General features: G+C 39.9%; 1 protein-coding gene and 1 long non-coding RNA gene across 17 annotated transcripts in view; one reads left to right on the forward strand and one right to left on the reverse strand.

The window, feature by feature from the left end:
* CASK (calcium/calmodulin dependent serine protein kinase) overlaps positions 1–26987 on the reverse strand; it is a 233893-nt gene that overhangs the window by 71273 nt on the left and 135633 nt on the right. For 11 of the 16 annotated variants that reach the window (XM_078390501.1, XM_072994218.2, XM_072994216.2 and 8 more), the window contains exons 11-13: positions 18541–18558; positions 14022–14143; positions 9502–9579 (exon numbers count right to left, since the gene is read on the reverse strand). In XM_078390501.1, the coding sequence (XP_078246627.1) occupies positions 9502–9579; positions 14022–14143; positions 18541–18558 (218 nt within the window). The remainder of the gene's footprint in view (positions 1–9501; positions 9580–14021; positions 14144–18540; positions 18559–26987) is intronic. The other 5 variants (XM_072994219.2, XM_072994217.2, XM_072994211.2 and 2 more) reach the window with 1 other exon arrangement.
* Positions 3458–6612, forward strand: LOC144588191 (uncharacterized). The gene is made up of 2 exons (XR_013543594.1): positions 3458–3589; positions 6496–6612. It is a non-coding gene; the product is annotated as an uncharacterized LOC144588191 (long non-coding RNA).

Here is a 26987-nt window from a genome sequence, read left to right on the forward strand (position 1 = left end):
TGTGTTGTTTTGACGCTGTATGTGAAGCTGGAGTGTTCTCTCCAGAGCACGAAGCCCGGGTAAAATAATATGGAGGATAGGCTGTTACCCAAGCAGCAAATCCCCCCTCTCCACATTGCTGAAATAGTCCAGTGGAAAGGCAAGAGCCGATACAACTGGTTTCAGCGACGTTGCAGGAGTTGCCAGAACGACACGAACTGACTCCAGGTAGGTGGGGCTCCTCAGCCCTCGAAGGCAGCCCATCTAGAAGAAGGAAAACTCCGATTTCAAACCTCCACTGCCTTGTGGCTATATCCACTTATGGAAAAGGCTTCGGGAATTAAGGAAACAACACACTTGTGAATTAATGTATTATGAACAGAAATGCAGAGGCTTCCTTTGAAAATGGAAATACATCCACATAATGTATTTATATTTTAAATCTTACTATTTTAATAAGACACAGCTCAGATGTAATCATCTTATGGTTTATTGGACTGCAGATAAGTCTGCTTGCTTCATCTCCGATCCACCCCTTCCTTCATCCTTTCATGTACCTAGCTTTGACAAATCCTGCATCTTTGAATAAACTTTCTTAAAAAATTTCTCATAATAACCAAAATGAAAAAGTGTTTTTTCAATATTTCCTCTAAATCAGGACATCAGGGTTCCAGAACAGATATAAACACTGCATTTTTAAGGCATGGGATTTAAAAGTGTTGCATTTTTAAAGCATGGGAATTAAAATTGTTTTATTTATATACTGTTTTCAGGATAACAGTTTAAATTGCTCAAGTGGTCTGTTCAGCTCCTCTTCCAGGGGCTAGCTAGACCCACTGGGAACTACCATATTTTTCAGTATATAAGACATCCCCACTTTTTAAACCCAAAATTAAGAAATCAATATTTAAACATAAAACAGAATACATTTTTATTTAATACTTAGGTAACATTTGTATACCAGTACTGTCATATTATGCATCACACTTAGCTTTGAGCTTATCACTTTATTCAGCCTCTGGGCTCAGAATGCTCGGACATTACCAGTCCCTGTTGCATCTGACCTCTTCCTTCATGCTCCACCTCCAACAAGGTGTGTTCCAATTGGTTTGTTCAGCATCAGCTGATGTCAGTTACATAGGGCTCATGACTGGAGGAAGCTAAATCTCCTGAGTGGAGGAAGCTAAGCCTCATGATTGGTGGCAGCTAAGCCTTGTGATTGAAGAAAGCCTGTTTGCAGAGGCAAGGTATGGGCAGTTTTGCAATCATGCAGTTCTCTCCTCGACTTATTTCCGTGTATAAAACAACCCTCGATATTTAGTCTAAAGATTTTAGACAAAAGTATCATAGAATCATAGAAAAAGGAAGTTGGAAGGGGCCTACAAGGCCATCAAGTCCAACCCCCTGTTCAATGCAGGAATACAATCAAAGCATACCTGCCAGGTGATTACCTACATTCTTCTTGAATGCCTCCACTGTTGGAGCATTCTCCAGCTCCTGAGGTAATTGGTTCCACTGTTGTACTGCTCTAACAGTTAGGATTTTTTCCTGATATTCAGCAGAAATCAGGCTTTCTTTAACTTGAGCCCATTGTTGCATGTCCTGCACTCTGGGATGATCAAGAACAGATCTTGCCCTTCCTCTATATGACAGCCTTTCAAATATTTGAAAAGTGCTATCATATGACCCCTCAGTCTCAAGGCTAAACATGTCCAATTCTTTCAGCCTTTCCTCATAAGGCTTGGTTTCCAGCCCCCTGATCATCCTTGTTGCCCTCCTCTGAACTTGTTCCAATTTGTTAGCATCCTTCTTGAAGTGTGGACACAATATTCAAGCTGAGGCCTATCCAGTGCTAAATAGAGGGGGACTAGGCTGCATTAATAGAAGTATAGTTTCAAATCTCGTGGGATTTGGAAACCATACTTCTATTGATGTAGCCTAAAATAGCATTTGCCTTGTAGTTTTGCTGAGCCAGGTATCCCCCGTCTTGGAACTGTGCAATTGGTTTCTTTTTCCAAGGTGCAGCACTTTGCACTTATCCTTGCTGAATTTCATTCTGTTGTTTTCGGCCCAGTCCTCCATCCTATCAAGGTCATTTTGAATTTTATTTCTGTCTTCTAGGGCATTAGCTATTTTGTTCAATTTGGTATTATCTGCAAATTTGATAATCATTCCCTGCACTCCCTCATCCAAGTCATTAATAAAAATGTTGAAGAGCACCGGGCCCAGGACTGAGCTTTGGGGTACCCAACTTTTTACCTCCTCCCAGAGAAGGACGCATTAATCATCACCCTGTGAGTACGATTCTGTAGCCAATTGTGTATCCATCTGTAACTTGATCTATCCAGTCCACACCTAGCTTGCTAATCATGGGGCACTTTGTCAAAAGCTTTGCTGAAGTCAAGATATACTACGTCTACAGCAGTCCCTCTGTCTATCAGGGAGGTGAACCGATGAAAAAAAGATCAAATTAGATTGGCAGGATTTGTTCTTGGCAAATCCATGTTGGCTTCTAGTTATTACTGCATTGTTTTCTAGGTGCTTGCACAATGACCTCTTTATGATCTGTTCCAGAATTTTGCCTGGGATTGATGTCAGCTTGACTAGCCTGTAGTTCCCAGGTTCCTCTTTTTTGTCCTTCTTGAAGATTGTCTTATACACAGAAAAATACGGTAGTCCCCATTGTGCTTGATGATGCAGAAGATAAATTACCTACCTGTAATTTATTTATTTATTAGATTTCTATCTCGCCCATCTAGACCTAGGGTAACCATAGTTCTTCTAGTGGTCCTCTGTGAATTCACACAAATGGGTTGGTCTGCGCCTGCGCTGAACGTCTTGGAAGATTCTAGAGCTTAAAAGTAACAAATTAGTGGGATGTTTCCCCTGTGGAGCACATGCTCCTCCCACCCAAGATTCCCCTCAGTTCCTAAGATTTGTCCGCCAGGCAGATGAATCATTTAATATAACCCGTGACGGACAGAGGGGAGGATGGGTGGAATGTGTGAATTCACAGAGGAACACTAGAAGAACTATGGTTACAGGTAGGTAATCTCTTTTTCTTCTTTGTGGCCTCTATGAATGCACACAAATGGGTGAGTAGCATGCTGCAATTACTGGTTGGTATCCTCATTGACGACAAAGTTGATCGAAGATGGCACCCTTGAGGGACCACTTGTGAGTTCTCAATGTCATACAACTGAGGTGATATGCCAAGTAATTGTCATCCATGGAAATGTGCACTGCAATAGGGAAGATGTGATGTTGGTAACACCATTCCCACAGGTCGATGGCTAGGTACAGGAGGGATAAGGAATGTGTTCCTCCCTGCTTGTTTACATAATATAGGGCAGTTGTATTGTCCATTGCAAGTTGTACAACTCGACCCTCAATGATTGGGAGGAAAGCATGGAAAGCTCTGATGATCACTAAGAGCTCGAGATGATTGGTGTGGAATAGTTGTTCTTATTTTGTCCATAGACCACTTATTATGTGATGAAGACAATGGTGCTCGTGTCCAGATGGGCTGGTGTCAGTGGTGACCTGCACCGTCGGATGGAAGAGCATGAAGGGTCGTCCGACCAGGAGATTTGGCATCGATGTCCACCAGGTGAGTTGTTTGGCTAACCCTCGTGTCACTGTCAATCTCATGGATGGGTGGTCTTCCATCGGATTGAACAGCGCCAGATACCATGACTGGAGCACCCTCATTTTGAGCTGTGTATGTTGGATCACCAATATTGTAGAAGCCATAAGCCTGAGGAGGTGTTGAACATGATGGGCTGGTATGGAAGCTCGGGATCGAAAGGGTCAAATTGCCTTCTTTATTTTTGTAATTCTTTCTGAAGGGATGAAAGCCCTGGCTTGCAGCAAGTCGAAGAGGCCTCCAATGTAAGTGACTATGTTGGTTCGAGGTGAGATTTCGTATAGTTCACCTTGAGTCTGAGGCTCTGAAGTGTGTCGAGCATGATGGTTGTAGCTCTCATGGCGTAGTGGTACGATGTCGCAACTATCAGCCAGTCGTCTATATAAGGATAGCTATTTATACGTTGTAGGCGGAGATACGCTGCGGCTGGTGCCATGCACTTTGTAAAAGTCCTCGGTGCTGTGGAAAGGCTGAATGGTAGGGAGCAAAATTGGTATACGATACTGTCAAATTGGAATCTGAGAAATCTTTGATGAGATGGATGGATTGAAATATGGAACTAGGCGTCCTGTAGGTCGATGAAAACAAACCAGTCTCCCTGTGAAAGTAAAGAGATAATAGTATTGAGGGTCAACTTTCTAAATTTTCGGGTTTGAATGAATTTGTTGAGGTGTCCAAGATTAAGATCAAGGATAGGATGGAGTCCTCCATCCTTCTTGGGTACAGTGAAATATTTTGAATAGAAACCATTGTACAAATCAGATGATGGTACTTTGACTATAGCATGTTTTTGAAGAAGAGATGAGACTTCATCTTGAAGAACCATAGAATATGGTGTAGATTATTATTCCTATAGTTGGAAGGGATTCAAATTGAATGAAATAGCTGAATTTAATAATAAATAAGGTCATAAGTAATATTCTGCTAAAAACAAAAAAATGGTTTTAATCTAGTTTGAAATTGGCAATGAAAATGGTTTAGTGGTACATGAAATTTATGGGTACTGCTGATATTGCTTACCCATTTTCTGGGGTTTGCGAAAAAGTTGGCATCAGGAAGATTGGCCTTGATTCCGAAAGGGTGATGTAGATGGTGGAGGACCTGAAAGGATTTTTCTGCTGGCTGTGATCTGAATTGTCAATGTGGTTGATATCTATGAGACGGTTGTTGCTGAAATGATTGTGAATAGGCTTGATTTTGTCTGTATTGAGGTTGTTGGTATCGAACGTACTGTTGGTTGGTGTATGATTTTACAGTTTTCTGAATTTTATGTAAGTTTTCCATAGTCTCATCCGTTTTTTGGTTAAATAGGCCTGTGCAGTCAAAGGGGAGGTCCTCTATCCTTGACTTCGCATCATCAGAGAGTCGGGTAGATCTAAGCCATGCAAGCCGCATGTCGAGCCACAATTCTTTGTTGTTTTGCCAATGTAGTGGCCTTGGTATGGACATTGATAATTTCAGTCTTGATGGATTCCAATGCTGATTAAAGGATAGGGAGAATTTTGTTCCAAAGCTGGTGCTGGTAAGCCCCCGTCGCCGTTTGGTAGTTGGCAGTTTTGAGGAGAAAGGATTGGAGTGAATAAATCCTTCTGCCTAGAATATCAATTTTTCTTCCTTCCTTATTAGTTGGGGCTACCGACGATTTATTCTGTGCCCTGGACTGGTTGGACTCCACGATTATTGAATTTGGAAGAGGATGTTTTGTCAAAAGTTCAGTGTCTGGACCATGAATCTTATACAGATTTTCTGTATGTCTTGAAATTTGCATTGTGGACGGTGGTTTGTCCCATGCTTCTCTAATTAGTTTTAACATTGACTTGATGAAGGTTAGGCTGAGTGGAGGCGTCCTTTCCTGGTTAATGTCGTAGAAAATGAGGTTGGCCTCAGATGAAGGAGGTTCTTCGATGTGGAGTTGGAGAGCTTTAGCCATTCGGGATATGAGTTGGGAATATGATGTAAAATCTTCTGAAGGAGAGGAAGTATGATTATCATGAACATCAGAGGGAGGGGTGGGAAGGTTGGTGGGTGATTCCTGTGATGAATCAGATTCAATGTCTTCGGCAGAGGATGAAGAGGATGATGGTGATGGATCTCTAGCAATGGGTACCTGAAGTAGTATGGAAGGGAGCTGGGCTCGGAGAGAAGATCCAGATGGATGTGGTTACGTTTCAGTTGAAAGATGATGGCCAACAAACGTGGTTGTTGTATGGACTGATTGCTGTCGTTTAGAAACGTGTCAAGACAGTTTTGAATGTTTGGTCTGAAGTGTCAATTTCGAATGCTTTCGGTTTGGAGGTATGGGGATGGCCGATTCATATGTTCAGACCGATGGCGGTGTTGTGGTGGTGAAGAAGGTGATAAAATATATTGATGTCGAGATGGTGAAGCATTTCAAACGCGTTTTGGTTCCTCATACTATGATGTGCATGCATCATATATGGGTCGTAGTACTGAAATCTCTCATCAGTTTCAAAATAGTGATACTGGGGATACACTGGACAATGGTAGTATTCTCCGTAAGGAGGAATAGGTCAAGGTGGAGAAACATGCTTCTGCTTCTTCTGATGTTTTTGGGGAGATTCCGACCCGGAAAGTAGTCTCTATTGCCCGTCCTGAAGAACGGCTAGTATGGGCCTGGCTGGATGGTTCCTCAGCCATTGAAAGGCCAGTATGAGGAGAAAGGCTCCCGGTCTACACCGGGGCCTGAGCCACTGCAGGTTGTGACTCGTCTCTCTCAGATGTTGAGCCATGAGTCTCCCTAGATGACGCCTCTAAAATTGGCAATGGCAAGGTTGCCTGTGGGGGATCGATGTGTACTGATTTAGCTCATTTAGTCTTCTCGGTAACTGATTTTTCTTTCTTTTTCTTAGATAGCTCGTGTGATTGAGCTGGAGCTTTCAACGTCGATGCCGATTTTTGTTTAGGCACTGGCCTTGTCTTTTTGGTAGTCTCCTGAGATCTCGGAGACAGAATCATTGGGTCAGGAGCTGGCTGAGGTTGAATCTGCTGCTCTACTGATGGGGCTGGTGACCTTGCCACTTCTGAAGGAGGATTCATAGCTGTCTCCCAAAGGTAAGATTGCAGCCTCTGGAGTCCAAGTTTCAGTACAGGCCTTGTTAGCTTTTTACAAGCCACACAGGTATGAGTAGGGTGCTGATCGCACAAACAGAATAAACAACACTCGTGGCTGTCAGATAGTGTTATCTTGAACAGCCAACACAGTGTTTAAATGGGGCTGGCGAGGCCATAAAGAGCAGGAAACCAGAAGGGATGACGGTTGAAAATGGGGGGGGGGGGGGGCGGCGGCTGGGAAGCCAAAAACAGGAAAAGTCAAAAATAAACCCATAGGGGAACGTAATTACTTGATTGGAAAATAAGAAGGTATCAATTTGGTTTTGATTAGAAGAGGAAGTAATGAATAAATTGTTCAAAATCATTCTAACTCACTCTATTCTTCCGTAGGTCTGATCAGCTTGGCAGAAAAAAGGAACTGAGGGGAATCTTGGGTGGGAGGAGCATGTGCTCCACTGGGGAATGTTCCACTAATTTGTTACTTTAAAGTTCTAGAATCTTCCGAGATGTTCAGCACAGGCACAGTACAACCCATTTGTGTGCATTCACAGAGGCCACGAAGAAGAAACAGTAGCCAATGCAGGGTATTGCTAGGGATGACAAGCAGAGGCAGGGACAAAAATGGGTATGCATACATTCTCTCTCTCTCACTCACTCACACCCATATGTATACCCTGGGATAAACATTTTTACCTTGAAGTCTTTGATACTAAGGAATTAAATTGTGCTTCTTGTCACGTGAATTTCACTTTCAATGTAGATTTAAGAACTAATCAGTAACATTATTGAAAACTGGGACACAAATATTCTTCTTCTCCGTCCTTTAGTTCTGTTCTAGGGAAGATGGACAACAGGCATTCAAACTCCTGCTGAATATGTCTAGGGCAGGAAGGAATCCTTTCTCACTTCCTTGTATTTGGTTAACCGGACTCCTGAGATTGGGGTGATCTGATGAAAAACAGGACAGGATTCTTCTGCCTTTAATGGCTGAATGGAAGAGGAAATTCCAGCAATTGCAGCTTTTAAGGTAAGCCACTCCTGCTTAAATGTCTTCTTTCACACAAAGGTACAGGAACCCTGTCCTCTTTTTCATTCAATCACCACAGCTGAGATCTGAATGCTTATCCCTGTCTGTGAGTTTACTGAAAGGAACAGCTAAAAATAGGGAAGAGACTCCCTTCCTTTCAGCTTCCTCAGCTGTTCTCACTTTTTCTCTCTGAGTTACTGGGAAAGAGACAGTGCAGGAATTCACTATGAAAAACAGTTGTCACTGAAAAATAATGCCAGGGTCTTATTTAAAAAATAATACAGACACATTTAAGTGCTATAGACTTCTATAGAGCCATATATCTAAGGGCATAAGAATTTTCCAGCATGCAACTACACATCCATTCATCCTCATACAGCTCATGGGCAACCTTCATATCAAGAATACAGAGATGCACAAAGCTTTGTTCTCAGAGCAGACAAACATCAAGGTTTGGTTGGTTTGGGATACCCTTAGAGGAATACCTAAAGATCTGCCAAAAAAAAATAGTTACTAAACATGACTCTCTGCTTTGAGGTAGCAAAGCAAGGAATCCTGCCCAAAGCAGTGTGAACAAAACCCCACATTCTACCTGCTATATTCATTTTACAGTTTTTAACTATGTAATTTATTGGGCTATATTTGAGCGAGCAGAAATTAGCCTACCAAATATCAGGCATATGCGGCTAAGGGCAAGGGAAAGAGACACTGGAACACTGAACTATACACAAAGAAAAGTGAGAGCCAGTAAAAACATCACCTTAGGTATAGGTCACTGAAATTACTATGAGTATAAGGGCCACTTCTCAATTGAGAAGGCTTATTTGATCCTGGCCTCCCCTGTATAAGCAAGGAATTGAAGGCAAATTTGGGAAGCAGCAAGACCCTCCAGAATATCGAGACAATAGCTCCTGAAGTTAAGAAATTTATTTTGGGCCAGACCTCCCCTGCATGATGGGAGAAAGACAACAGTGGATACTTTTCAGCCCTGGTCAATATTTCCTCTAATTTTTTGGCCCCTCTGGGTGGGCTCTGTCCCTTGCATGTGACTCCGCCTTCCTCCACATGGGTTCCATCACGACTGGAACCAAAGGGGATGAAAACGACTGCTGTTCATGTGTGAGGGAGGAGAAGCCCTGCATGGAGGGGGAGAGAATTGTGAGGGAATCTTAGTCCTGCTAAACATTGATTTTAAGAGAATTTATAGCAATAAAGGAGAGCCTAAGTTTTGTTTACAGCTTAGCAGAACAGTACTGGGAAGAAAAGAGTAAGTAGCTGAAGTAACAGTTGGGGGGGGGGGGGGGAAGAGACCTGGATAAATGCCATTAGAAAGGAGTAGACAGAAGATCAATAAACAAATCTTTATACAAAAAAAGAGAAAGAAACCCCATGTAAGAACCAAAAAGAAAAAAAAACTATTCCTCTTAGAAGACAAGCATATACACACAATAAGCACATTTTTATTACACTGGAAATTTTTTTTTTTGAAAAAAGTTGCTAGTTTTAGCACAAACATGCTGGTTATTGAGAGTTTTTATATACAAGAACAAAGTCTATTAGAATAACCAGAGAGAGTATTTCAGCAGATCCTAATAAGACAATGAGCATTTAGTTGAACTAAATATAAGAACACTGTGCAACATCCTGCAATGTGCTACTGTATAAAGGATAATATTTAACAGTCAACTGAAGTAGAATACTTTAATGATTAAGATAATGATTATTTAGAATACAGAACAATATAAAGGTTTTTAAAAACAAGTTTTAAAATATTTACCTCTTTGGCTCGCTGTACGGCATCACTTGGTGGATTCCTGATTTGTGGTGAAGACTTTGTATTAATTTTGTCATAAAGCTAAAAAAAGAATAAAACATATAATAACTACATTTTTATTAATGTTTATCAGTCACCATCTCTTAGAGCACAACATTTTAGCATTAAACATCAACATATACTATGTAAAAAAAAACACAGCTGACTCACATTTATTTTTTTCTAACTCCTACATAGTGAGCCTAATCTATTTTACTAGGGTTGAAAATATGGCCTAAGGAGGTTCCCTCTTTGCTCTACAGTGGTGCCTTGACTTATGAACGCCTTGACCTATGAACGTTTTGAGTTACGAACAGCTCCGTTCACAAAATTTTGCTTTGACTTGCGAATGGAGCTTTGACTTGTGAACAGAAAAAAAGGCAGGGGAAAAGAGCGGGGAATTCAAATAGCTAACTGTAGGTGGCAATGAGGCTGCTTCTTTGTAGCTCTTTTGCCCCAGCAGTTAGAGAGTGTGCAATTCGAGGAGGCTGCCTGCTAAGGTAAGGTGCTGCTTTATACTTTTAAAAACTGTTCCGGGTATTTTTGCAGTGTGATTTTCGGTTGCGGGGGTTATGTTTCTGTGCTGTGATGGGTCTTGGGGATGTGTGTTTGCCCCCCCATTTCAAATGGGGGTGTTTGGTTCCTTTTTGAAGTGTTTTTTCCCATTTCTGATGGGTCGGGGAATTCGTTTGTCCCCCCCATTTCTGATGGGGGTTTGGTTGCTTTTTGGGGTTCCCCCCCATTTCCGATGTGTCTTGCATGCTTTTTGCTTTGTTCTCTTTGCATTTCTGATCTGCTCCGTTTATTTTTGCAATGGTTCATACACGCTTCCCTTGCTTTTTTGCTTTGTTCTCTTTGCATTTCTAATCTACTCCATTTGTTCCTGCAGTGGTTCATGCATGTTTCCCTTATTTTTTTGCTTCGTTCTCTTTGCATTTCTAATCTGCTTCGTTTGCTTTCTGTGCTGTTGCAATGGTTCCTGCATGCATCCCTTGCAAATCAGAAGGGTTTTTGCAAGGGTCTGTGCTGGCTTTGTTTAAAATGTGTTGGTATAAAATGTGTGTGTTTAAAATATGTTGGTTTAGCATGTGTTTTAGGCTCCAAACTCTCTCCCTCCCCCATTGTTTTCTCTCTCTCTGTCTCCCTCCTTTCCTGCCCTTTTTAAAAACCTAAGTCATCTTAGGTTAAAAAAAATTCTCCCCCTAGTGGTAGAGGATAGATTAACCGGTTTTGCACTAGTTCCTATGGGAACGAGTGCTTTGACTTACAAATTGTGCCTTGACATAAGAACAAAAAACAGCCGGAACGGATTAATCGGGTTTCAATGCATTCCTATGGGAAATGCAGTTTTGACTTACGAACGTTTTGACTTACGAACACCATTCCATTACAGACTAAGTTTGTAAATCAAGGCACCACTGTACTTATAAGCAATGTTTCTTCATGAGGGAAAAGGGATTAAAATATCCACTCATACAGTAGGAAATTTACAGGTTTCTGGCCTTTAAAATGTAATAGTGGAGTGATGGAGAGTACTTAAAAAACCTACTTTCTCCAAGTTACTTAAATGCTTTATGCTTTAATTGTTTTCCCATTCTAAATGAGGATGAGCACAAGAAAGTGGCCCCATTTTGGTAATTGACCTCTTTATTGTGGAAGAGGTTTATCTTTACTGCTTTAAGAAAGCTAACAGATTTCTTCCCTTTAAGCATTGCATTTAAACTGAATTTAATGGAAATTCCCAATACAGTGGTGCCCCGCATAGTGACGATAATCCGTGTAGCAAAAATTGTCGCTATACGGATTCGTCGCTATGCGAAATTAAAAAGCCCATAGGAATGCATTGAAACCCCTTCAATGCGTTCCTATGGGCTTAACACTTACCTTTTAAGTGAAAATCCTCCATACGGTGGCCATTTTAGCTGCCCGGTAAGCGAGGAATCCATCCCTGTTTTACCCAGTGGCCATTTTGGAACCACCGATCAGCTGGGGAAAAAAACATCGCTATGTGAAAATCGGTAAGCGAAACAGCTTACCGATCATCGCAAAGCAATTTCCCCTTATGCGATCGCAAAAGCGATCGCAAAAACATCGTCGCTATGTGGATTCGTCGTTAAACGGGGCGCCAGTTATGCGAGGCACCACTGTATCCAAATTACATCCCATTTATTTTGTCTTGTTTTAATCTTACTAAATGTTTTTAATTTGCTATTGTTTATTTATAGTTTATTACCATATATTTTATTTACTGTTGTAAACTGTCCAGAATAGTGCACTAATGGGGCAGTATATATTAAAGAAATATTTTGTAAAAAAATTCTCATGGGTTCCTTGAAATCCTTTTCCCTCCTTAAGTATCACATTTATTTTTTATACCATTTTACATGGGCTGAAGGAAGGAATATAGCACACTGCGGCACTTCAGTATCTTTACAGAATACGATTTGAGAAAGAAGGAACCGTGTTTTGAATCCAGAAACAGCAGCCATACAGTGGATATAAAAAGTTTACACACCCCTGTTAAAATGTCAAGTGTCTGTGACGTAAAAAAAGGGGCCATAGATAAATCATTTAAGAACTTTTTCCACCTTTAACAAGAGCTATGAACTGTACAACTCAGTTGAACAATAAACTGAGATCTTTTCATGGAGAGAAGTAAAAAGAAAAAACTGAAATAATATGGTTGCATTGGTGTGCACAACCTTACACTAATACTTTGTCGAAACACCTTTTCATTTTATTATAGCAGTCAGCCTTTCTGGGTATGAGTCTATCAGTATGGCACATTTTGATTTGGCAATATTTGCCCACTCTTTGCAAAAACACTCTAAATCTGTCAGATTGCAAGGGTGTCAACTGCGCACAGCCCTTTTCAGATCACCCCACAGATATTCAATTGAATTCAGGTCTGGGCTCCGGCTGGGCCATTCCAAAACGTTAATCTTCTTCTGGTGAAGCCAATCCTCTGTTGATTTGGATGTATGCTTTGGGTCGTTCCTCCTCATGTTCAGCTTTCTAACAGAAGCCTGAAGGTTTTGTGCCAATATTGACTGGTATTTGGAACTGTTCATAATTCCCTCTACCTTGATTAAGGTCCCTGTCCCAGCTGAAGAAAAACAGCCCCAAAGCATGATGCTACCAACATGCTTCACTGTGGGTATGGTGTTATTTTGGTGATGTGCAGTGTTGTTTTTGCGCCAAACATATCTTTTGGAGTTAGGGCCGAAAAGTTTGACCTTGGTTTCATCAGACCATAACACTTTTTCCCACATGCTTTTGGGAGACTTCGGATGTGTTTCTGTAAAATTTAGCTGGGCTTGGATGTTTTTCTTTGTAAGAAAAGGCTTACAACTTGCCACTCTAACCATAGCCCAGACATATGAAGAATACGGGAGATTGTTGTCACATGAACCACACAGCCAGTACTTGCCAGATATTCCTGCAGCTCCTTTAATGTTGCTGTAAGCCTCTTGGCAGCCTCCGTGACCAATTTTCTTCTAGTCTTTTTATCAATTCTAGAGGGACGTCCAGTTCTTGGTAATGTCACTGTTGTGCCATCTTTTCTCCACTTGATGATGACTGTCTTCACTGTGTTCCATGCTTTGGAAATTCTTTTGTACCCTTCTCCTGACTGATACCTTTTAACAATGAGATCCCTCTGATGCTTTGGAAGCTCTCTGCGGACCATGGCTTCTGCTGCAGGATGTGACTACGAAAATGTCAGGGAAGACCTACGGACACAGCTGATGTTTATTTGGGATTCCTCAGAGGCACTTTAATGATGGCAGGGGTGTACTGACTCCTACTTAACATGAGTTTGAATGTGATTGTTTATTGCCGAACACAGCTACATCCCCAGTTATAAGAGAATGTGCACACAGATGTAACCATATTATTTCAGTTTTTAAATTTTTACTTCCCTCCACCTAAAAGATTTCAGTTTGTTGTTCAACTGAGTTGTACAGTTCATAAGTCTCATTAAAGGTGGAAAAAGTTCTGATATGATTTATTTTTGTCTCATTTTTTACAGCACAGACACTTGACATTTTAACAGAGGTGTGTAAACTTTTTATATCCACTGTATATGCTGGGCTGGCAACTATTACAATTAATAAAACTTAGACTTAGAAGTAATGTCTGAGTCAACAACTCCTCCAACGTGCTTCTCCAGAACCAGCCCCTTTCTATCCTCAAGAAAGACACAGGTAGCACTGCTAACAGTGTCTGTTCCATCTGAGCTGGCTTCCACCCACAAGCAAGACAGAAGGAAGCGACAGACGGTCAGCATTCAACTCCACTAGAAAGCAACTCTTAAGCATCTTGAATTTTATCTGATTTGATGATTTTTTAACAGCCTACATCTGATATCTACAATCATTATTGCTCACTGCAGCTAACATATTGCTTTACAAAGCTACAAAACCAATAAATATATAGTCCAAGAATTTAAATAACTCAATATGTATGTACTGAAAAATACTTACATCTAGTAGTGTATGAAGATGCTGATCCTGGAAAACGCTATGTAGAAAATCTAAGTCTTTTTCACTGCAATCTGTAAGTGCATGGATTTCTTCTAGGCTATCCAGCACCTGTGAGACTGCTCCTACAGTCAAGCAGAAAAAACAAGAAATAATCAGGTAAAGATTAAATATAACAGGGGGGAAAGTTTTGCTTGATTCATTGTGAATAAAACATGATTATTATAAAAGGTACATCTATCTTTTTGTTTATAAATTGTTATACATATGCCCATGTCTTTTTATTCTATAATATAAACACACTATAAACACAAAACAGTTCAGTGAAAGCATTAATATCATCTCAGGTTCAACACTATGAGTATAAACCATTTAAGTTTGGTTCCACTGTAATTCAAACATGCTCTGAAATCAGTTTGAGCTAACAGAAAAAAACAATGGTCCTCAGTGAGAGACTGAGAATACAACCTGAAGGATGAGAAGACAGGCAAACATGGTGGGGTCTGTGTGTAAAAAACCCCCACTCCCACTGTAACTCAATTTTGTTCCATTAGCAGAGTGACCCTGAGATCTTTGGATTCTGTTCATCCAGATCTGCTCCTTCTGTGCCCTTCTCCACACTCCCAAGCTTGGCCGTTTTTGGCCATCCTGAGATCACAGGTCTTTCTGACTGAGGCAAGGTTCCACTGCAGAAACCTGTGGTGGTTGAGAGGGGCTAAAATGGGAATTGCTTCTTCCTCTGGGAAGAGGTCTAGAAAGCATTAGACGTCAACCCAAGTGGAGACAACTACTCACAGTAATGTTGGGCAGATTACTTGTTCAATCTCTATTTTACACCTATAAATTTTATCTATTACTATATATCACAGGTTTATGTGATTATGAGACTATATAAGACTGCAAAGGATTTATTTTTAAAACATTAAATTTCATTTCCTTTTCAATATGGCTGAAACCAGGGTTCGGAGAAGGAAGACCAGGTGCACCAAATCAGCAAGGATTTTAATTCCTGATTTTTTAAAAATAGTGGTGAGCAATATTTGACCTGTGGACCACAGGTACCACTTAGGAACATTCCCCCCGGGGGGGGGGGACTGTGGCAATAGCAGCAATTATTATTAGTACTGGAAAAAAATTAATTTCTCATAGAAAGTCTTCTTGCTCCCTTTAGGGATGCAGGGATAATTTTGCCAAGATTTTGAAGGCCCTCTACATCTCTATCTCTCCCCCTTTTAAAATGTAATCCTTGGGCTGCTGGCAACTCATGAAAAAGAGTCCTTCGTCCTTCTGAGATTGCCTACCCTGGTTTTAAAAAAGCAACAAGTGATTCTCTCCTACTTAAATGTTACTGTTAAAATGAAAAACTCTATGTGTCTAACCAGGTGTGGATTTGCTACTTGAATTCTGCATGTATATCTTTTCTACCTGGCTCTGTTCTGGCATGGGTTCTCATATGTCAAAGCAGAAGGCTGGCCACCCTTACCTAATCACCTTGACCTGACCCCAAATAACTGATGAGTCAACAGCCCATCCATTCCCAAATATTTTCAAAGGAGGTGGCATTTCAAAATTAGTTTGGGAAAGGAATGAGATTCTAGCATTCTAAAGGGAGATGGAGACAGTTTGTAAATAAAAATGTATTTTTTAAAATGAAGCTATATCAATTGGCTGTTATTAGTGTCAGATCTTATAGTCTCTCTCTCTCTCTCTCCCTCCCCTCACTCACACACACATGTTCTGGTAGCATAGCAATTTAAATTTTGATACCTCAATTCTAGAATCAGGAGTTAGTAAATTAAGATAATCAGGACACAGTAATCTGCAGCAAATATCAGGTTGACAACACCATGGTTTCTACTAAAAAAATTAAGTAGATGCTGCAAGCCTGAAGCATGCCAATTACTGGAATTGACAGTATTAGGCTAAATGCATTCATCTTCAGGCAGGCTTTTCCTTAAAGACTGACTATGGAACCAATAAACAGGATGGTTTATATTTTGTTGCTTCTATATCTGTTTTTAGTAATGTTTTTACTTAACATTTTTAATGTTATATTATTAATTCTTCTTTATATTTAAATATTTTACTGTTTGCTAACTTTTATTATTGCATTTTTAATAATGTAAACCGCCTTGGGTCCTCTTTTAGGAGAAAGGTGGGGTGAAAATGTAATAAATAAGTAAATAAATAAGTAAATAAGTAAATAAGTAAATAAGTAAATAAATAAATAAATAAATAAATAAATAAATGTCTGCCTCAGAAGGTCAGACTGACACGCTCCTAAAGGGCGGTCTGAGGACTGGGATGAAATGCATGTTCATCCTTCTATTCCTGTCTCACATGCAGATTCTTCTTTCTTATTCATGACTCATGAAGGGACTTTGCCTCCAAAGCATGCTTTGAAACTATAGTTTAAAAACGCTGGCTGGCACTAAGTGCAGAATCCTTAAATCTGCATATAACATCAAACTAACTTACTTCAAATGACGAATGGGAGCAAGACATTTTCATGGAAGATGAGGGACAGTGTGAGTTAACAATGTTTTCTCAAGCAGTTTCTACTACAGATTTCACAACACTCTTTATTAGTAGCTACATACTGAGTGTACTATTGCAAGGCAGCCTCTAGATTAGGGTGGGCAATGCATAGCCCTACAGGCCATATGAGCCCCATGCCCAAATTGTGACTTACATTGCCTAATTTCAGTGATGCCGTTGAGGCAGCAAAAAAGCTGAGTTTTCCTTTGAAAACAAAAATGTACACCTTATTTAAAACAGACAAATAATTTTGCTTTGAAACAATCCCCCGGCCCAAAGATGCCTCGTTTTCAATTATTTTGCTGCTGCAATTTCAGGGTAGCAGCAAATTCAGTTGGGCAGCAACATGCAGCCTCAGTGGTAGCTGTAGTTCTACTGAAAGAACTATACTCTGCTTATTAAACAGAGCTGAGATAAGTAGCCTTGTCACTAAAAGCAATCAAGATTAGGAGGGAACAGGTGGTGGTAGACTGTCCTTCCCATTAACACCCATAAGTAATAAAACATTGCGTAATTCTGAAGTCAGTTGTCTGGACATAACAATTCACTGGTCTGGCAATACACTCTTGATGTTAACCATATATATTGTATGATCAGTGCATATGAAGATATGTTTTCTATGATCTCCTTCCATAATACTCCAATATACTTGTTCCAAAGCTGGAACAAGTATATTTTTGAATGTACAACCTCTACATCTGGCTTGATCTTAGTGGCATGTATATAGATATGGGAGCCTAGCAGTTGAGTGGGGAGACTTGCTGGAGTGTTCAGCTGAGGGGAGAGGTGGGGCAGTGCTGGCGGGACTACTGCAATTGGTGTGATGTCACCGTTGTCAGACATGCGTGCTGCGAGGAGCCTGGTAAGTGGGACTAGGCAGGTCGTGGGGGATGGAAATGGACCACCGTAACACCTGCAGTGCCAAGCTTTGTATTCGTATCCCCCAGGATATGAATATGAAGTACCCATGTCTAGTGGCATGATTAAATTTGTATTTGAAAAAAATGAAATACCAAGGCTTTGTATCAATATTTATAGCAGCAATTTTCAGCCCTGCCCATATAAATGTCCTGTTACTCCCAGTCAGATTATCAGGGTTGATGTGGACTGTAAATCAAAATATATGAACGGCATCAGGTTGGGAGAGACTAGTTTGGAAATGTCACTTGTTGATAGTTTTAGATGTGGTTTCCCAAAGGTTTGAGTTAGGACAAGATAGAAAAGCAATTAATAAAATTATTAATAAAGCATGTATTAGAATCACAGTATATTTCTTTTGTAGACGTCAGGAAAAAATCCTCAATTATAAATTTATGTATTAATAAACATATAGATATCTACAGAAAATAAGAATCTGCAAAAAATAATATACAGTCAGCAATATATATGTAGCAATTTAAACATGTAATACAGTATTTACAACCAACAGCAAGTATTCAGAGAACATTCCAAGTTACTACAATTAAATCTTTTGGTTCATTGGACCGCCAATAAAAGAAAATGTGGGAGAAAGAAACCCTTTAAAAAGCCCCATCCAATCTTCCCCTTTAAGAGCAGCAAAATACTTAAGATCTGGGAATTCAATAATATATGCTAGACGGGGATACAGCTAGGATAAACAGACTTCCTGTTCTGCATAAAATCCTTGTGTGCTTCTTTCTTAGGCTCTGGGGTGAGGAAGGGAAGAAACAGGGCTTTGCTGAGCCCCCTCCCCGGGGGGGGGATCTCACCACAAGCACCCTTCCTTGGGAAAGGGCTGTCCTCTGATCTTAATACTGCCTTCAAATCAGCTTTTTGTAAGAAATGGTTTTGGTTATGTTCAAATGCTAAATACTGGGTACTTTTATAAGAATGTTTTATGTTTTTTTAAAAATGTAGGCAGTATTAAAATTAGGATTATCATAAAGGAGAACAAAGCAGTTCAAAACATGCAAAGCCAAGCACAATAGCAGAGTGTTTTAAAGGAAAACAAAGGGATACCTACTTTCTGCGGCTAGAAGTCCTAGCAGGAAGGCAGCATTTGGACAAACAAATAGCATGAAGATTTCAATACAAGCAATTATAAAAGCTGCAACCTGGCACATTAGCATGGCCACAAATTTTTTATTTCTATAGATAATATTTTAATATCCCAGTCAAATTAAGTGTGAAATAAAATACTTATATATTAATATTATGCTCATAATCTGACTTTCTGGTGGTGCTTTAGCTTTTGAAATTAAACAAATATTTTTGCTACCAGTTGTGCCAAATAGGAGTGAGAAAGCATCAATGCTTGGAAATATTACCATGAAAAATCTGTCAGTAGAAAATTAGCATAGCATCACGACATCATTTACACATCTTTCAAAAACTTGGGCTCCAATTCTACATGCACTTAACTGGGAATAAGACCTACTGAATTTAGTGGAGAGCAGACAGGCACAAAATTAAACGGTTAATCAGACATACAGTTAAATCATGATTCCAAACCACCAATTTATTAAATTATATTATTTGAGTAACTTTTGTAGCTGCAGTAGTAATATTAGTATATCATGGTAAAATGGCTTACAAAGCTTTACTTAGATTTGCTCAGCTTGAAAAACATTATTGTGAATAGATGTATTCATTATCGGATAGAAGACCAGAACCAATGAAATAAGAATGCAACATTATTTTCTGTACAAAGCACAACTAAATGTGACACAATGTACACCTAGGTCCTGAAGTTTATGCCACACCCATTTTATGTCATTCTTTAATACTTGCCAGTTAATTAACTACATTTTGAGAAGAAGAAAAAAATAATCAGTGGACTTTGTCTATAGGCATATGGACAAAAATTGTGGTGCACAAAAACAGTAAGCAGGAAAAAATTGAAAAAGGAGGAAACAACATGTTACAAAAGTCTAGAACATAATTTCTAAATGTTTAGGAAAATGGATGGATGCACTTTGAGATATGTCTTAAACAGGGCTATTCATTCTATCAAATAGGTATGTACAGACAAAGTTAGAATCTAGATAAAGAGGAGATGCAATAGAATGATTTTAAAAAACTCTGAAGGACCAGCTTAGATTCAGTTTTTAGGATCTCTCTCTCTCTCTCTTTATAGCAGTGGAAAGACTTTGGACTTCAAACTCAAAATTCTTCATTCTCCAGAAGATAAAGTGGCTGATACAATTTAGACTGCTATAACTGAATAAGTTGATAAAATTGAAATAGATGAAAAAAGGAAGCATACTATTCCAGTAAATCAGATAGTGTATTTAATTGTAGCAAACAGTGTTTCAGTGCCATGATTATCTGTTCCACATTTCAGTAATTTTCTTTTCTTAAACAGTAAATCTAAAAGCGAAAAACAAACACATGAAAAACCAAGAATTCTTCTCCATTTAAATATTTTAAACTATGTTTAGGATGCCTTTAGCATGCATTACTGCTACCTATCCTGGTATGCAGTCTCTCCTATTTTATACTTATCAGAAGTTAGCTCCTGTCATCATGTGCTATCAAGTCAATTCTAGCTTACAGAATGGCAACTGTTTTTATGGTTTTCCAGGTAGAGAACACCTAGCCAGTTAGCTAGGATAGACCAAATCTTAGAAAATGTCAGTCTTCCAGAAGAACAGATGGAAACTGTTAATCAAAGCCAACCATTTAAAAGCTCCTAATAATTCTCTAGTTTTCAAATACTGTACAGAAGAACCCTTACAACATCCATTAATTTAATTCATTTAAAACTAATTCTATTTTGTACACAAAGTGGCTATTGGGAAAAATAAAAGACAGAAATACAATAATATGAATTTCAAATCTTATTAATTCAATCAGTAGTAGATTTCTTAGAGAGCCTTCTAAACTGAAAGATTTAATGACTTCTAAGAAAATAGTTACAAACTACCCAGGCACGTTACACTGTGTGTTCTTTGCTTTGTCACTTTTAAAAGTGCAGAACTCTGAAAAATAACCAATTTGAGAATGGAAGCAAATAAATATATTGATGTCCGTGTATGCATTCACTTGGATGGTGTTATGCTTTAAAAATGCCCATTAAATTATTTTGTCCAGTAAAAAATATTGGTTAGAACATGTTTGCTATGATAAGTAAATTAACCTAGAACATGTGTCAAACACAAGGCTGTTTCATGTGGCCCTCGCAGTGTTGCCTACTACTGTGCAGTATAATACAATGTGCAGGGGCTTATTCAGTCACCCATAATGCTCCGCAAGGATGCTGGGAATCTGCCCAGTGGGACTTTTAATCCCAGCATTCCAATCAGCGAAGAGTCAGAAAGTGCAGCCACTTGGGCTGCATACAGCATCTTGGGAAACGTAGCCCTCACCCAATGCCGTTCTTATGGCTCCTGGCAAGGACTGTTTGATGGTGTCACCATATTAACTCAGCCTTCTTTCCGAGCGTTCATGAGACAAAGCAGTCAGGAAAGTAACAAAAAATAGCCTTAAATCTCCATCTCGACTCAATAATAATAATAATAATAATAATAATAATAATAATAATAATAATAATAATAATAATAATAATAATAATAAATTTATTGTCATTGTAAGTATATACACAGTATACCCATACAACGAAATTCACAGACACCCAGAGACCAGACACATGCACACACATAACATTCCCCAAACACTCCCCACCCACTAGAAGTCCCCCACTAAAAATACAAACATCTACACCTCAGGCCAAGTAACACAGTCCAACTAATTATTCACTACTGGTGGTCTTTAAGCTCATTATTAATTGCAATTATAGCTCTAGGATAAAAACTATTTAGAAAACGTGTGGTCCGAGTCTTAATTGTTCTATATCTTCTGCCAGACGGTAACAGTTCAAAAAAGTTATAAGCAGGATGGGAAGAGTCTTTCAGGATGCTGTGTGATTTCCTCAGACAGCGGGATGCGAAGATGTCATCCAGGGTTGGTAGCTGGAGCCCGATGATATTCTGGGCAATTTTAATGGTTCTCTGCAGAGCTTTTTTGTCCGCTACAGAGCTACTCCCAAACCATGCCAGAATGCCATAGGTTAGGACACTCTCAATGGTGCTACGATAGTAGGACAGAAGTAAATGCTGTGATAAATTTAACTTCCCGAGCATTCTCAGGAAATACAGCCTCTTCTGTGCCTTCTTTATTAGCATGTTGGCATTTATAGTCCATGAGAGGTCCTCTGAGATGTAAGTACCCAGAAATTTAAAACTACCAACTCTCTCCACTTCCTCACCGTTTATGTACAGTGGTAAATGTACATTTCTCTTCCTCCTAAAATCAATTATGAGTTCTTTAGTTTTTTTTGATGTTAAGTGTGAGATGATTTTCTTTACACGATAGTATCAATCTTTGTACTTCCTTTCTATCAGCAGACTCATTGTTCTTATTTATGAGTCCCACCACTGTCGTATCATCCGCAAATTTAATAATTGCATTGGTGTTATATATGACAGGAGAATAATAAAAAGATTATAGGTAATTTTTCCTTATGAATTATAGAGGATGGCTTCGATTCCACAGTGACACAGAGAGCCACCTTGCAGCCCCCTCACTCTTGGCAAGCCCCCTCTTGTTCTGCTGAGATCACTTCATGACCTTGGGAGGGAAGCACTCAGGTGAGGGGAAAGGGGATGGGTCCTCCTACCAAATTCCCCCAAATTCCTGCTCCCCTCTCCACCAGCATGTTGCTCCTGGAAAGACAGGTGGGGGAGCACCTAGGATAAATTGGCTTCCGTTTTGAAGATAAGCGCTGGCAATAATGGATTTCAGACCTTGCTGGCTACCGCAGTATAAATTGCTTTTGATAGGGAGAAAAATCACACATGAGTGTGCACGTGCATACACACAACTCAGCAAGGCAAGGAGGGGGCTGAATTCTGCAGCTGGCCTCTGGCAGAAGCTGGACCCTGCAGGTGCATGGCGACACTAAACATGGAGGCCCTTTCTCCTCCCCACGGCTGCTGGCCCTTCTTTGAGAGTGTTAAGTGTAGAGAAACAAGCTAAACCTTTCCCTCCCTCCCTGGAGAATAAGGCACGTAATACATGTAAAGAACCCACAGCAGGTCCTAGGCTCCTTACAGAAATGTTATTTGCCACCATGAATACAGCCCTTGTCCAAAGGTGGAGGATCAGGGTTAGGATTAAGGCTAAATTCAATAAATTGTACAATATATTCACGAAGGCTTTCACAGCTGGGATCTAATGGTTGTTGTGGGTTTTTCGACGAAAGAGCCCGAAAAACCCACAACAACCAAATTGTACAGTAGTTGTACACCTGAATATCTGCTTGTGATTATTTCTAGACTTTGATCATAGACTTTTAATTTCAGAGCCAGTTATTACTTACGTTATTACTAAAACCAGTAACAATCGAATGAGGAGGGTTATATTTAATATGATAAAGATAGATACATTTATATAGTCTTATAGATGCTGATGCGGCCTAAGATGAAATTGAGTTTGACATCTCTGACCTAGAAAGTTCCTTCTGCCTGCCACCTTGTGGCAAACTAAGGTGGCTAAATATTCAGACACAAGTCCTCTACTGCAAGTTATTGAACACGAGACATGCAAATATGAAACATTCAGAAGTGGTTTACCAACACCTCCTTCTGGTGGCACTTTGCAACTGTCAGCTTGTCCAAGGCCACACAGATGGCAGGATATGCAACTCTATCAGCCATATACCCTCTGGGTAATCTCAGCTGGCTCTCCTGGGAGGCATAGCAGGGATTCAAATTTCTGCAACTAGCAGCCAGGAATTCTAACCCATTGAGCTACAGAGGTCAACTATACACGTTATCAGATAAACTACTTTTGGTAAAAAAAACTCTTAATGAGCTCTTACACATCTTCTCATCTATTCAAATCTACCACACTGCTCTTCTTTTTAAACCTTCTCTTAAAATAAAGGTTGTATTAAAAACTGAGAGACTGAATTTTCTGTAAGGACCTGCAGATTGAAAACTGCAAAACAGAATTCTTTCCTTCAGGATACATTTATTTTTTGGGAGTTGGTGGGTGGAAGAAAGGCTGGGTAGGATCCGATGACATGCAAACTATGAATTTTATATGAAGATCAGTCCTAGGCTACAAGGGAGTAACGCTTTTGGTGGGGGGCAGAGAGGAAGATGCATTATGCATCACCTCTGAATGTTCAAAGTGTTTCAGAAATCCTTACAATAAGCTTGTAAAGTAGGTCAGTATATTACACAAGGCAACCCAGGGCTTGAGCTTACTGATGACTTTTAGTGAGTTCATGCGCAAGATTAAATTTTAGTCAGAGATTTCCCAGTTCACATATCAATCACCACACTGCCCTACCTCTCAAGATTTGCAATTCTGCAGCTCTGCTTTAAGTTAAAAAGGAGAAGAAAATAAACTAGAGTTTAATTTAAGGAAACAAAAGTTCTCCATGATGATCTTTTCTCTCATCATTCATCATACAAGTTGTGTGTGCAAGGTGAAGTAAGTACAGAAAAAGCAAGGATTTATATTTTAACACATGCTGCTATCGTCAAATGAGGAAGCAAAATCATTCTTCCCCATTTTTTGTACATGATGTTATACAAAAAATATGAGGAACCGTGTAGTGTTAGGCAAAAATAATGCTGTTTACTTTTTCTTGCCGAGAATGAGGAACAAGAAGAAAGTGATTTTTCATTGAAGAAATTTGGAATGAAAATATTTCTTGCATAAAACAGGCAAAATACTAAACCTTGAAACAATGTGAAAATATTTACGATGTCCCAGCTGTGACTGTGTTTCAATAGAGTGTGCTGTAGTCCATGGGGTCACAAAGAATCAGAGACGACTTAACGACTAAACAACAACAATCCTATACATATCTACTTGGAGGTTCACTAAATTCACTCCTACATCCAGTCCTGCCGAATTCAGTTCCATTCCCAGGCAAAGGAATTCAGATCTAGTCCCAGTCAAAACAGAAGCCTAAATGACGTTATGGTTCAGAAGTAAGAAGAATGTTATGCCAAAAATCTGAAAACCTTCAAGTTAATATGTTCTCCCATAACACTAGAACTCAGTGCCATTTACTGAAGCTCAATGGTGGGATATTAAGGACTCATAAAAATAAGTATTTTCCCACACCATGGCCAGAAGCTTACTGGTGTTCATATAGCTGGCCAAAGTGCCAGGGTGTGTTCAGTTATGTGCTGCACAACCAAAATGCACTCTAGTATCTTGTCAACAAATTGTAATTTTTGTTGTTTAGTCATTAAGTCGTGTCCGACTCTTCGTGACCCCATGGACCAGAGCATGCTAGGCCCTCCTGTCTTCCACTGCCTCCCGGAGTTGGGTCAAATTCATGTTGGTAGTTTCGATGACACTGTCCAACCATCTCATTCTCTGTCGTCCCCTTCTCTTCTTTCCTTCACTCTTTCCCAACATCAGGGTCTTTTCCAGGGAGTCTTCTCTTCTCATAAGATGGCCAAAGTATTGGAGCCTCAGCTTCAGGATCTGTCCTTCCAGTGAGCACTCAGGGTAGATTTCCTTCAAAGTGCATAGGTTTGTTCTCTTTGAAGTCCAGGGGACACTCAAGAGTCTCCTCCAGCACCACAATTCAAAAGCATCAATTCTTCGGCGGTCAGCCTTCTTTATGGTCCAGCTCTCACTTCCATACATCGCTACTGGAAAAACCATAGCTTTAACTATGCGGACCTCTGTCAACAAGGTGATGTATATGCTTTTTTAGATGCTGTCTAGGTTTCTCATCGTTTTCCTCCCAAGAATCAGTCATCTTTTAATTTTATGGCTGCTGTCACCATCTGCGGTGATAGTGGAGTGGCTTGCCAGTTCCTGCTCCAGGTGGATCGCGTTTAGTCAGAACTCTCCACTATGACCTGTCCGTCTTGGGTGTCCTGCACAGCATAGCCCATAGCTTCTCTGAGTTACTCAAGCCCCTTCGCCCCAACAAGGCAGCAGTCCATGAAGGGGGAATGCAATTAGCTGTTGCCAATTATACAAAACTTACATGAGTATGAGTATGTATATGGCCAAAATATATTTAAATAGCGCCACCCCACCCCCCAATAACCATATATTTAAACTGCGGAATTTGCTACCACAAAATGTAGGAATGCTCACTAATACTGGACAAATTTCAAAGGGAACTGAAGAAGTATATGAAGAGTGAGAATATCAATAGCTATTAGCCACAATAGGTATGTATTCTCTCCAGCACCAATGAGAGGGAGTGATGCTTTATTTATGCCCTACTTGTGGGCATTCTGCACATAACTGGATGACCACTGAGTAAACAGAAATGCTGTACTAGATAGGCCTGTAGTATAATCTAGTATGATTCTTATGAAAAAACCCCAGCAAATTCTATTAGACATAGTACGGTTTACTAAGCTAAGCAGTTTAAGTGAACAGGCAATGTTCTTATTACAGTTATCACTTGAACAAATACACCTTTCATATAAACTATGTGGCATTTAATGGAATGCCAATGTTAGTTTAAGGGCTAATTGTTTACTGTGCATGTTTTATTTTTTCTTGATGTAGTTCATTCAAGCAAAAAACAACAAGACAGTGCTCATCTAAGGAAGGATCCTATTTATCATCCCCGACATTTCTTTTCAGAAAAGCTTACCTGAAAAGAAAGGTCTTGGCCTGCTTGCAGAAGGACAGCAATGATGGGGGCAGGTTGGTCTCCAGTAGCAGGGAGTTCCAGAGTTTGGGTGCAGAAACAGAGGAGGTCTTCTCCTGTGTCCCCATCAGATGCTCCTGAGAAGGTGGAGGGACCAAGAGAAAGGCCTCCCCCGATTATCTTAAAAACCCAAGCAGGCTCATAGAGAGAAATACAGTTTTTGAGAATTCCATTTGGGACCCTCTGATTTAGGGACACATCATAAATTAGCCCCTTAGACATTGCCCATTTTTAAAAAGTTGACAAACGAGGAAGCTGCTGTACATAAAACTCATATACAGTGGTGCCTCGCTTAGCAATCACTCAGTTAAGCGATGAAATCGCTTTGCGATGGACTTTTGGCCATCAATGGAGCGATCGCTTAGCGATGTCCCCTATGGCTAAAATTCGCCTTACGATGACCGCGGGGAAGCGATCATGGCAAAGCAAACTTTTTTAAACAGCTGATCAGCGTTTCCAAAATGGCCACCGCAAAAACAAAATGGCCATCGCTGTTTTGCCTCGCTTTAGAGGCACCCAAAATGGCCGCTGCTATGCAGGAATTTTGCTTTAAGGTAAGTTTTTAGCCCATAGGGACGTATTAAGCGCGTTTTAATACGTTCCTATGGGCTTTTTAATATCGCTTAGCGATTAAATCACTTAGCGATGTTCTTTCCGGAATGGATTAACATCGCTAAGTGAGGCACCACTGTAGGCTATTTTATGTGTACTGAGTGTTTACTCACAGATTGATAACTGAAATTTTCACAGCCTATAGACCCATT

The sequence above is a fragment of the Pogona vitticeps genome, chromosome 3, assembly GCF_051106095.1.
Source record: "Pogona vitticeps strain Pit_001003342236 chromosome 3, PviZW2.1, whole genome shotgun sequence".
Classification (NCBI taxonomy): Eukaryota; Metazoa; Chordata; class Lepidosauria; order Squamata; family Agamidae; genus Pogona; species Pogona vitticeps.